Genomic DNA, 13,572 nt, shown 5'->3' with positions numbered 1-13,572 from the left:
CATCCCGATATGCAGCCTCGTCTCCCTCCGAGATGAGCCCCACTACGGTGGTGTCATCCGCAAATTTGATGATGGAGTTGCTGGAGTGGGCAGGTGTGCAGTCGTATGTGTAGATGGAGTAGAGAAGGGGGCTCAGCACGCAGCCTTGTGGAGAGCCGGTACTGAGGTGCAGGCTTGATGACATGTGGCGACCCAACTGCACCCTCTGGGGGCGGTTGGATAAGAAGTCCTTAATCCACATGCAGATGGAGTTCGAGAGACCCAGGTCTGACAGTTTGGACACCAGTCTATCAGGAATAATGGTGTTAAATGCCGAACTATAATCCACAAAAAGCAGCCGCACGTAGCTCCCCCCCGTCTCCAGGTGACCCAGGGAGGAGTGTAGGGCTTTTCAACCACTGTGTCGCGGCACACTATTGCAGTGGTTCTCAAATGGTGGTACGCGTACCCCTGGGGACACTTGAAGGTATGCCAAGGGGTGGGTGAAATTTTAAAAAAATATTCTAAAAATAGCAACAATTCAAAAATCCTTTATAAATATATTTATTGAATAAACAACACAATATGAATGTAAGTTCATAAACTGTGAAAATAAATGCAACAATGCAATATTCAGTGTTGACAGCTAGATTTTTTGTGAACATGTTCCAAAAATATTGATGGTAAAGATTTATTTTTTTGTGAAGAAATGTTTAGAATTAAGTTGATGAATCCAGATGGATCTCTATTACAATCCCCAAAGAGGGCACTTTAAGTTGATGATTACTTCTATGTGTAGAAATCTTTATTTATAATTGAATCACTTGTTTATTTTTCAACACGTTTTTAGTTATTTTTATCTTTTTTTCCAAATAGTTCAAGAAAGACCACTACAAATGAGCAATATTTTGCACTGTTATACAATTTAATGAATCAGAAACTGATAACATAGTGCTGTATTTTACTTCTTTATCACTTTTTTTAAACCAAAAATGCTTTGCTCTGATTAAGGGGTACTTAAATTTAAAAAATGTTCACAGGGGGTACATCACTGAAAAAGGTTGAGAACCACTGCACTAATGTACCGTGAGATATTGTCTGGCGTGCCGTGGGAGATGATGTCATTTCACCTAATTGGTTAAAAAATATTTTTTTGCAAACCAGTAATTATACCGGTGTTGAGTGTCTCTGCTGTGTAGAGCGAGACAGAGTAACCGTGTAATACTCTTCCATATCAGTAGGTTGCAGCAGGTAGCTAATTACTTTGTATATGTCGGAAACACGGTTTGTTGTTGTGATAAAAATATGCAGACGACAGCGCGCAGGTAAAAAGGCATCCAATACTTAAACCAAAAATTAAACAAAAAGACGAGTGCCCGTAAGAAAAGGCATTGAAGCTTAGGGAAGGCTATGCTGTCAGGCTTGCCACTGACAGTTTGTTTGTGTTTTAGTTTTTTCTCCGTGTGTTTAGTATTTCCTGTCCTTAGTTCCTGTCAGCACTCTTATTTTAGTTCAGCTTCCTGTTTGTCTCCCTGTGTGCTGTTTTCCCTCGGCTGCGGCCAATTGGCACTTGGCCACACCCGTTGTCAATCAGCCCGCTCCCATTTGTACCTGCTTTGTCTTGAGTCAGTTGCTGGATTATTGTCGTTGCCACATGTCGCTCTTGTCGTTGCTATCCTGTCGTGTTGTTTTATTGCAGCGTAGCGGTAAGCTATATTTGTTTGTTTGTAGCTTACTGTCTTTTGTTCCCTGCTTCCGTTTTGTTTTCAGTCCACAAGTAACGACTCCTGTTTTCCTGTTTGCTACCCGCTAGCTTCCACGCTAGACCCCTTTTTGTTTCTTGCTAGCTTCCATGCTAAAGACCCTTAATTTGTTATCCGCCCATGTGCACGCTTTTTGTTTGTTCCCTTTGTTTGTTTTTTGTCTTAGTATTTTAATTAAACCATTTGTACTTACAAAATGCCTGCCTCATTCTCTGCATCTTGGGGTTCGACAACAACAAACTTTGACATATGCAAAACAAAACAAAAACTGAACTGGCTGCAAAGTAAACAAAAACAGAATGCTGGACAACAGCAAAGACTTACAGCAGCTGACAGCTTCCACAAAGTACATCTGTACATGACATGGCAATCAATACCAAAATAGGAAACACTACACACAGGAAAACACCAAAAAACTAAAAATATGTCACATCGTGATGTGACAGGTTGTGACAGTACACCTACTTTGAGACCAGCTAGAATGATGCATGCTTGGTTATGGTTTGAGTTCATATCCAAAAATTGTGAGAATGACTTTTTACTATCAATATCGGCTGCTGGGTTTAATTTTGTAATGTTTTCTGCTAGTGGTGTGCCTCGGGATGTTTCCAATGAAAAAAATGTGGCTTGGCTCAAAAAAGGTTGAAAAACACTGCAAATTAGTAGTTTTTTTAGTTAGTAGCTTTTTCACAACTACAGTGGGGCAAAAAAGTATTTAGTCAGCCACCGATTGTGCAAGTTCTCCCACTTAAAATGATGACAGAGGTCTGTAATTTTCATCATAGATACACTTCAACTGTGAGAGACAGAATGTGAAAAAAAATCCAGGAATTCACATTGTAGGAATTTTAAAGAATTTCTTTGTAAATTATGGTGGAAAATAAGTATTTGGTCAACCATTCAAAGCTCTCACTGAATGAAGGAGGTTTTGGCTCAAAATCTCATGATACCTGGCCCCATTCATTCTTTCCTTAACACGGATCAATCGTCCTGTCTCCTTAGCAGAAAAACAGCCCCAACGCATGATGCTTCCACCCCCATGCTTCACAGTAGGTGTGGTGTTCTTGGGATGCAACTATGTATTCTTCTTCCTCCAAACACGACGAGTTGAGTTTATACCAAAATGGATACATGGATGATACAGCAGAGGATTGGGAGAGTGTCATGTGGTTAGATGAAACCAAAATAGAACTTTTTGATATAAACTCAACTCGTCGTGTTTGGTGGAAGAAGAATATTGAGTTGCATCCCAAGAACACCATACCTACTGTGAAGCATGGGGGTGGAAACATCATGCTTTGGGGCTGTTTTTTTTTTTTGCTAAGGGGACAGGACAATTGATCCGTGTTAAGGAAAGAATGAATGGGGCCATGTATCGTGAGATTTTCAGCCAAAACCTCCTTCCATCAGTGAGAGCTTTGAATGGTCGACCAAATACTTATTTTCCACCATGATTTACAAATAAATTCTTTAAAATTCCTACAATGTGAATTCCTGGATTATTTTGTTTTTCACATTCTGTCTCTCACAGTTGAAGTGTACCTATGATGAAAATTACAGACCTCTGTCATCATTTTAAGTGGGAGAACTTGCACAATCGGTGGCTGACTAAATACTTTTTTGCCCCACTGTATATAAACATGTAAAATCATAACACAGGAGGATTATTTAATCTCATTCAGTTTGATCGATCAATTACCTTTCCAACTGTGCTTTGGTAACGCTTATTGGTTATATTTAAAGGGGACATGTATTTAATCCCGAAAGGCCATGTGGTTGTTGGACCTTCACCACTAAAGACTGCACTCAATTACAGAAAGTGCAGTCTTACAGGATATTACAGCGAATTATTGTCCTCACAATCCGGATCTGCTGATTTAAATATCATGCCCTGATCCCCTTGTGGTTTATTAAGAGGGCCGCTTTGCCTTTCTTCTTCTTTTATACTGCAACAGAGTAGAAATCATGTGGCATCTTTAACACCTGGATTACAGCATTTAACTTTTTTTTTTATTATTTAATTTGATTTTTGCAATCGTGCTGTTTTGACCTTGGGTCATTTTTAATGTATTTTGATAGTTGGAGTTGCTGATATTGTACTAAAGGAAGTACTTTGAATATCACCCCTGCATTAGGTCAAAAATAATGGAGTACTTTGACCCTCATGGAAACTTCTCATCTTCGGACAGTGTGGCCGACGCAGAACTTCTCTCTCAGGCTGGTTACGCCACACTGGCCGTCATCATGGGCGTCTTCTCCGTCATGGGGGTCGCCCTCAACATAATGGTGATTGTTGTGACCGTGAGACACAAACAGCTGAGGCAGCCGCTCAGCTACGCTTTGGTCAATCTGGCCGTGTGTGACCTGGGTTGTGCACTCTTTGGAGGGCTGCCCACTACGGTGACCACTGCCATGAGACACACCAACTTTGGGCGCGTGGGATGCGGGTTAGAGGGCTTTGCCGTGTCCTTTTTTGGTGAGTCTCATATGTGGATGATTGCTGTATTTTGCACAATGAGGAAATAGTAACGTAGCAAGTAAAAGTAGGTCAGTCTTTCCCACAGGACTGCAATCTATTTGTGGTGGTATAGAGGTGGGCAATATGGCCTTAGGGTTGTATGGTATACCGGTATTAGTATAGTACCGCGATACTAATGAATCATAGTTGGTACTATACCGCCTCTGAAAAGTACCGGTTCGCCACCCCCCGCGCGCCCCGTCATCATCAAACCATTGCTGCTTTACGAGCAGACGAGCATGTTCGCCAGCGCACGATCCCAGAGTACTTACAAGCAGACAGAAAAAGGAGAACAGATGCATTTTGGCTTAAAAACTAACAATAAATGTGAAGTTATAACACTGAAATGCCCACCGGAACAGTTTTTTGATTGATTGATACTTTTATTAGTAGATTGCACAGTACAGTACATATTCCGTACAATTGACCACTAAATGGTAACACCCGAATAAGTTTTTCAACCTGTTTAGGTCGTGGTCCACGTTAATCAATTCATTGGAAGAGGTACTTTAGGACAGTGGTTCTCAAATGGGGGTACGCGTACCCCTGGGGGTAATTGAAGGTATGCCAAGGGGTACGTGAGATTTTTTTTTAAATATTCTAAAAATAGCAACAATTCAAAAATCCTTTATAAATATATTTATTTAATAATACTTTAACACCATATGAATGTAAGTTCATAAGCTGTGAAAAAAAATACAACACTGCAATATTCAGTGTTGACAGCTAGATTTTTTTGTGGACATTTTCCATAAATATTGATGTTATAGATTTGTTTTTTTGTGAAGAAATGTTTAGAATTAAGTTGATGAATCCAGATGGATCTCTATTACAATCCCCAAAGAGGGCACTTTAAGGTGATGATTACTTCTATGTGTAGAAATCTTGATTTATAATTGAATCACTTGTTTATTTTTCAACAAGTTTTTTGTTATTTTAATATATTTTTTCCAAATAGTTCAAGAAAGACCACTACAAATGAGCAATATTTTGCACTGTTATAAATTTTGATGAATCAGAAACTGATGACATAGTGCTGTATTTTACTTTTTTTGTCTCTTTTTTTCAACCAAAAATGCTTTGCTCTGATTAGGGGGTACTTGAATTTAAAAAAATGTTCAGAAGGGGTACATCACTGAAAAAAGGTTGCGAACCACCGATCTAGGACATGGCTAGTTAGCTAGCGGCGAACAACCAACAGTCTGCAAAGTTTTAGCTACTTCTAAATCACTAATCCTTGTCCCCGTGGCAACAAATAAAGTATTTTTTTTTACAATTTTCATCCGTGCAGCACGAGGAATAGCTAAACATGTTTCACTACACATCGTATCTTACCGGTGTCAAAATGTAAACAAACCATTGGTGGATCGACACCTGACATGCACAGTAATGATACCAAGTACAATAGCGTATCTAGTCGACACTCGTCGTGTTTGGAGGAAGAAGAATACTGAGTTGCATCCCAAGAACACCATATCTACTGTGAAGCATGGGGGTGGAAACATCATGCTTTGGGGCTGTTTTTCTGCTAAGGGGACAGGAAGATTGATCCGTGTTAAGGAAAGAATGAATGGGGCCATGTATCGTGAGATTTTGAGCCAAAACCTCCTTCCATCAGTGAGAGCTTTGAATGGTTGACCAAATACTTATTTTCCACCATGATTTACAAATAAATTATTTAAAATTCCCACAAAGTGAATTCCTGGATTTTTTTTTTCACATTCTGTCTCTCACAGATGAAGTGTACCTATGATGAAAATTACAGACCTCTGTCATTATTTTAAGTGTGAGAACTTGCACAATCGGTGGCTGGCTAAATACTTTTTGCCCCACTGTATAACCCATTTACCATTTAGTTACAGGGGCAGTATTGGTCATGTCATCGCTGATACTGGTACTTAAAAAAATCAAGATCATTGAATGATTAAAATTTTAATCACAATCTTAAAATCATATCAGACATATATCAGAATGTCACACAAAAACAGGATGGCAGTGTAACAATATCTCTTAAATATTCAAGTGATTTCCTACGATTGGCTCTGATTCAAATCCTTTGTTTTAGTTGTGCTCTTTAAGTCCTCCTCTGTCTAGGTCTGGAACTTATTTTCTGAGTTCGTAAACGATAACAAAAACTATATTAAAATATATTGATCTAACCACAGGGAATAAGCGGTAGAAAATGGATGAATGCATGGATGATCGAACCACTGTGGTGTTGACTATTTACTGATACTATACCTGGTATCGTTACCGTCAATATTTGTATCGATCCGCCCCCTTCGTTTAAATTGAGGTGATCTAGCTTTTGTGGTTGACGGTTAGGATATCCTCTTATATCCCCCACCCCTCGGTTGGGACTGCCGACTTAGAAGTGGCTAATTTGCACTGTGGAGGTACATTAGTCGCTAGAGAGTATTCTACATTGCATTGAGGACGTGTGCGTTCACACTTGTTGCTGTCAAATTTGCGAGACACAACTAGAATGTGTCAACATGCATTATCACGATATAATGATAGTATTGAAAGGTCTATTGTCAGCCAAATTTGTGTCATCTACTGTATATCGCCTATATTAAAGTTAAAGTTAAAGTACCACTGATAGTCACACACACACCAGGTGTGGTGAAATTACCCTCTGCATTTGACCCATCCCCTAGTTCACCTTCTTGGAGGTGAAAGGAGCAGTGAGCAGCAGCGGCGGCTGCGCCCAAATACCAACCCTTGATGCTGAGTGGGAGGTATTGGTCCCATTTTTATAGTCTTTGGTGTGACCCGGCCAGGGTTTTTAGAGTCATGTTGCTAACTAACTAATTAACCAGCCAAGTAACTGACAAACTAGCAGCATTGATTACATAACCTCTTGGTGTAGGTAATAAAATATTGTGATCAAATGGCTGCTTGAATTACACCTTTTTGTATTGTTGTAATATTTACTTTTATTTTACCAAAACCTCGATAAAATTAAAAGTAAAAACTGTTTTTTAAAGTAGATCAATGCAGTCGGGAAAACAGCCTGTACACATTCAATACTCCTTTGTAAATTGCATTTATATACACTATATTGCCAAAAGTACAAATCCCGTTTCCATCTGAGTTGGGAAATTGTGTTAGATGTAAATATAAACGGAATAAAATGATATGCAAATCCTTTTCAACCCATATTCAATTGAATGCACTACAAAGACAAGATATTTGATGTTCAAACTCATAAGCTTTATTGTTTTTGCAAATAATAATTAACTTAGAATTTCATGGCTGCAACACGTGCCAAAGTAGTTGGGGAAGGGCATGTTCACCACTGTGTTACATCACCTTTTCTTTTAACAACACTCAATAAACGTTTGGGAACTGAGGAAACTAATTGTTGAAGCTTTGAAAGTGGAATTCTTTCCCATTGTTGTTTTATGTAGAACTTCAGTCGTTTACCAGTTCGGGGTCTCCGCTGTCGTATTTTACGCTTTATAATGTGCCACGCATTTTCGATGGGAGACATGTCTGGACTGGAGGCGGGCCAGGAAAGTACCCGCACTCTTTTTTTACGAAGCCACGCTGTTGTAACACGCATTAAATGTGGCTTGGCATTGTCTTGCTGAAATAAGCAGAGGCGTCCATGAAAAAGACGCCGCTTAGATGGCAGCATATGTTGTTCCAAAACCTTTATGTACCTTTCAGCATTAATGGTGCCTTCACAGATGTGTAAGTTACCCATGCTTTGGGCACTAATGCACCCCCATAGTATCACAGATGCTGACTTTGGAACTTTGCGTCGATAACAGTCTGGATGGTTCGCTTCCCCTTTGGTCCGGATGACACGATGTTGAATATTTCCAAAAACAATTTGAAATGTGGACTCGTCAGACCACAGAACACTTTTCCACTTTGCATCAGTCCATCTTAGATGAGCTGGGGCCCAGAGAAGCCGGCGCAGTTTCTGGATGTTGTTGATAAATGGCTTTCGCTTTGCATAGTAGAGCTTTAACTTGCACTTACAGATGTAGTGACTAACTGTATTTAGTGACAGTGGTTTTCTGAAGTGTTCCTGAGCCCATGTGGTGATATCCTTTAGAGATTGATGTCGGTTTTTGATACAGTGCCGTCTGAGGGATCGATGGTTTCCGGCCACGCCACTTACGTGGAGTGATTTCTCCAGATTCTCTGAACCTTTTGATGATATTATGCACTGTAGATATTGAAATCCCTAAATTTCTTGCAATTGCACTTTGAGAAACGCTGTTCTTAAACTGTTTGACTATTTTCTCACGCAGTTGTGGACAAAGGGGCGTACCTCGCCCCATCATTTCTTGTGAAAGACTGAGCATTTTTTGGGAAGCTGCTTTTACACCCAATCATGGCACCCACCTTTTCCCAATTAACCTGCACACCGGTGGGATGTTCCAAATAAGTGTTTAATGAGCGTTCCTCAACTTCATCCGTATTTATTGCCACCTTTCCCAACTTCTTTGTCACGTGTTGCTGGCATCAAATTCTAAAGTTAATGATTATTTGCAAAAAAAAAATGTTTATCAGTTTGAACATCAAATATGTTGTCTTTGTAGCATATTCAACTGAATATGGGTTGGAAATGATTTGCAAATCATTGTATTCAGTTTATATTTACATCAAACACAATTTCACAACTCATATGGAAACGGGGTTTGTATTTGGCCTCCTGTCTTGACTCACATATAAGCTTGAAGTGTCAGCCCATTCCTAACCCATAGGGTTCAATATGATGTTGGTCCACCTTTGCAGCTATTACAGCTTCAACTCTTCTGGGAAGGCTGTCCAAAAGGTTGTGGAGTGCAAAGGAATTTTCCACTATTCTTCCAAAAATCGCATTGGTGAGGTAACACACTGATGTTGGTCGAGAATACCTGGCTCTCAGTCTCAGTTCTAATTCATCCCAAGGTGTTATATTGGGTTCAGGTCAGGACTCTGTGCAGGCCAGTCAAGTTAATCCACACCAGACGTTGTCATCCATATCTTTATGGACCTTGCTTTGTGCACTGGTGCACAGTCATGTTGGAAGAGAAAGGGCCCCGCTCCAAACTGTTCCCAAAAGGTTGGGAGCATGGAATTGTCCAAAATGTTTTGGTAACCTGGAGCATTGAAAGCTCCTTTTACTGGAACTAAGGGGCCAAGTACAACTCCTAAAAAACAACCCCACACCATAACTCCTCCTCCACTAAATTTCACACTCAGCACAAGGCAGTCCGAAATGTACCGTTCTCCTGGCATCCTATGAAAGTTCCAGGCTGGAAAATGTTCTTTTCCCAACTTGTTTGTCACGTGTTGCTGGCATCAAATTCTAAAGTTAATGATTATTTGCAAAAAAGAAAAAAATGTTTATCAGTTTGAACATCAAATATGTTGTCTTTGTAGCATATTCAACTGAATATGGGTTGAAAATGATTTACAAATCATTGTATTCCGTTTATATTTACATCTAACCCAATTTCCCAACTCATATGGAAATGGGGTTTGTACAACCCATTTACCATTTACTTTTGGCAATATAGTGTGTATATGTATTCAATCGGTGCATTTTCAAAAACAATCATGGATAATTAGTGCAAATAAACAAAACATGTTTGATATGTTAATTGTTGAGCTGTTTATTTTCTATTTGTGGTGTTGTTCATAGGCACTGATCCCGTGGGTGCTTCGGGGCCCACGTGGGCTTGATGGCAAATTCTTTCTCACCGCCAAGCAAAAACCACGCATGCTCAGAAAAGTAGCGTCAGATTTACCACCCGTCCGAGCACCCACTGGCAGAAATGTAGATCGCCGCTTATGGTGTTGTTTATTGTGTATTTATTTCAATTGTTCCTTCCTTTCTCAGGAATAGCAAGTCTGTGCACAATAGGAGTCATCTCAGTGGAGCGCTACATGGTGGTCTGCTATCCTATGGGGGCTGTCCTCTTCCAAACCAGGTAAGCACGTCCTGACCTGGAGCAACAAAGGACAAGATGACACACCCTCACTGCTTCCTATTAGGCATGCCATCGCTGGAGTGGTGTTGTCGTGGGTGTGGTCCTTTGTGTGGAACACGCCGCCTCTGTTTGGTTGGGGCAGTTACGAGCCGGAGGGCATCAAAACCTCCTGCGCCCCCAGTTGGAACAGCAGGGATGCAGGCAACATGTCCTACATAATGATGTACTTCTCTCTCTGCTTTGCCTTGCCCTTCTCCATCATCATGGTGTCCTACGCCCGCCTCTTGTGGACACTCAGGCGGGTGAGCGACTTGTCATCTTGCCTGTCTTTGAGTGTGTTGGTATGAACACTCTGTGCGCAGGTAAGCAAGTTGCAGTTATCCGAAGCCGCCAGCACACACCGCATGGAGGCGCAGGTGACACGTATGGTGGTTGCCATGGTGTTGGCCTTCCTGGTGACCTGGCTGCCGTATGCAAGCATGGCTCTGGCTGTCATCATAGACTCCCAACTACAAATTGACCCACTGACTGCAACCATACCGGTTTACTTGGCTAAAAGCAGCACCATCTACAACCCTATTATTTACGTTTTCATGAACCGACAGGTATACCATCAACGTGTGCACAAGGACAAAACATACAAAAGAAATAACACATTTTGTCTTTCTCCAGTTCCGAAAATATGCCGTACCCACTATCCTGTGTGGATGGAACCCCTGGGCCTCAACAGTAGAACTATCTGAAGGCGAGACAACCGCTGCTTCGGTGAACAGAAACCAAAAGGTGTTAGCCAAGGAATGTCTAGGAGAATAAAAACTCACCGTGCCTTCCTGTTTAACACACGCTGTGCATAGGGTCTCGTTTAGCGTGAAGAAGCGCATGTAAAATGTCATTTCATGAATGACATTAGTTTGAAATTTTGCCTATTCCTAGCCCTTTCCTGTTCCTTCACTGATAAGGGTACAACTCATTGCAGAAATGATAGAATCCCCAGACTTGGAGGATGTTCATTCTGTTGTTTAATTGTGTAGAGAAAAAACAGATAACGGATAACAGACATGACAGAAACTAAAAGAGAAGCAACGAGCAATTTGCAGTCATGTTGTTGTTATGACAGAACAGTGGTTCTCAACCTTTTTTCAGTGATGTACCCCCTGTGAACATTTCTTTAATTCAAGTACCCCCTAATCAGAGCAAAGCATTTTTGGTTGCAAAAAATAGATCAATAAGTAAAATACAGCACTATGTCATCAGTTTCTGATTTATTCAATTGTATAACAGTGCAAAATATTGCTCATTTGTAGATTGCAAAACACACTTTAACAACAAGAGTTTTGATCTGATTGGCTATCGCAACTATCAACTCTATGTGTTCTCAAATTGATCCACTCACCGTCCTGATGAATATCCAAAGACAGGACGCGTAAATGTCACGTTCAACGTGAGGCCATCTAGAAGGCCTTATTGACAACAACGCGTGATCTGATTGGCTATCACAACTGTCTATCAACTGTATGTCCCCGTTCACTTACAGTGCACGGACGCCTGCATTGTTGATTCTGAAGGCCCTAGGCAGATTTGGTACAGCATGGCAACATAAGCTAGCTGAATTCTGATTGGATACAAACTAAAATGAAAAACAACAGCACAGGAACGTGCTTAATATGACGTGAAAATAATATGAATCCTTTTAAATATTTCGGGAAAGTGAATTAAAATATAATTTTATCTTTAATTATGATCACGATTTCTGTTTACATTAGGCCAGCAGAGAGAAGGCCTTGCTGGCCCTGACGTCTCACCACTGATTTGCAGTAGTGTAGAACAAATTCATTGCATCATACCAAAGCACTTTCAGTTCTTGGTCAAAGCAAGGTTGGAGTTGCAGATTAAGATAAATGGTCAAAATACAGTATGTAACTGTGAGACTGTGGATTGAAATAAATATAATAATATTATTATTTGTAATAATATTTGTAATCATGTATACTGTACATACTCTTTGGCAACTAAGATGTTTTACTAATAAAAATGTGTCTTCTCTTAATGGCACTTTTTGTCACAGTCATTAGTCCATCTGTCCTTCCATCCATCCATTTCTACGGCCTGTCATATTTAGACTTAGACTTCCTTTTTATTGTCATTCAAATTTGAACTTTACAGTACAAATAAGAACAAAATTTCGTTGCAGTAGCTCTTGGTAGTGCAGGATTAATAAAAAGCAATAAGGTGCAGATATAAATAAATATAATACTGTACAGATAAATACATTGCACTTTTTCACATGCGTCCATATTTATGGATGCATGTTATATTGTCTTTTTTATTCCAGCGAGTTAATCCATTTTGGGGGGAGTTGAGGGGATAATTTAATTATGATGCGTTCAAGAGTCTTACGGCCTGAGGGAAGAAGCTGTTACAGAACCTGGAGGTTCTGCTACGGAACCTCTTCCTAGAGTCCAGCAGTGAAAACAGTCCTTGGTGGGGGTGGGAGGAGTCTTTGCAGATTTTCTGAGCCCTGGTCAGGCAGCGGCTTTTTGCGATCTCCTGGATAGGAGGAAGAGGAGTCCTGATAATCTTTTCCGCCGTCCTCACCACTCTCTCGAGAAACTTCCAGTCTGAGGCATTGCAGGCTCCAGTCCAGACAGAGGTCTGTTGGTCAGCAGGCTCTCTATAGTGCCTCTGTAGAATGTGGTGAGGGAGCTGTGCTCTTTATATCCGACGCAAAAAGTGCATGCGCTGCTGAGCTCTTTTTACAAGAGCTCCGGTGTGTAGGGTCCAGGTTATATTGTCAGTGATCTGCACCCCCAGGAACTTGGTGCTGCTTACCATCTCCCCCGCTGTGCCGTTGATGAAGAGTGGAGCGTGGCTGGACTGGTGCTTCTTGAAGTCAACAATGATCTCCTTGGTCTTGTCGACGTTCAGAGTCACAGGAAGCTGGAAACTATCCCAGCTAACTAAGGGCAAAAGGCGTACTACTCCCTGGACAGGTTGCCAGTCAATCACAGGGAACGAATAGTGAGACATGATGAGGACTGAACCCACTCTGCGTGCAATTCAAACCAGGTGTGTCAACCACTAAAGCAGACCTTCCAAAATAGTGGGGTGTGGTGAGGTGTCAGGGGGGACTTTTAGTATGGAGGTAGCGACTTGTCCAGGGTGTACGCCGCCTTCCGCCCGAATGCAGCTGAGATAGCCTCCAGCGACCCCCCGCGATCACAAAAGGGACAAGCGGTAGAAAAAGGATGGATGGGTTTTGGATTTTTCTACGTTTCCCATAATGCATTGCCGGTAGCCATATTGATAGGCTTTGTTTCTAAACTCGCTCATTGTTGTTGATCATTCATCAGGTGAAACGACGACATGTGCAATTGTC

General features: G+C 40.9%; 1 protein-coding gene across 1 annotated transcript; it reads left to right on the top strand.

The window, feature by feature from the left end:
* The first annotated feature begins 3,971 nt into the window (after window positions 1-3,971).
* Window positions 3,972-12,091, top strand: parapinopsina (parapinopsin a). The gene is made up of 5 exons (XM_061904439.1): window positions 3,972-4,218; window positions 10,106-10,196; window positions 10,261-10,498; window positions 10,559-10,801; window positions 10,869-12,091. Exons 1-5 carry the CDS (start codon window positions 3,987-3,989, stop codon window positions 11,007-11,009), a joined length of 945 nt encoding a protein of 314 aa, XP_061760423.1. The 5' UTR covers window positions 3,972-3,986; the 3' UTR covers window positions 11,010-12,091.
* The last annotated feature ends 1,481 nt before the right edge of the window (window positions 12,092-13,572 follow it).

This window comes from Nerophis ophidion, linkage group LG06 (genome assembly GCF_033978795.1).
Source record: "Nerophis ophidion isolate RoL-2023_Sa linkage group LG06, RoL_Noph_v1.0, whole genome shotgun sequence".
Classification (NCBI taxonomy): domain Eukaryota; kingdom Metazoa; phylum Chordata; class Actinopteri; order Syngnathiformes; family Syngnathidae; genus Nerophis; species Nerophis ophidion.
The sequence above is the reverse complement of the archived record's forward strand: the minus strand, read 5'-3'. Positions and strand labels throughout refer to the sequence as shown.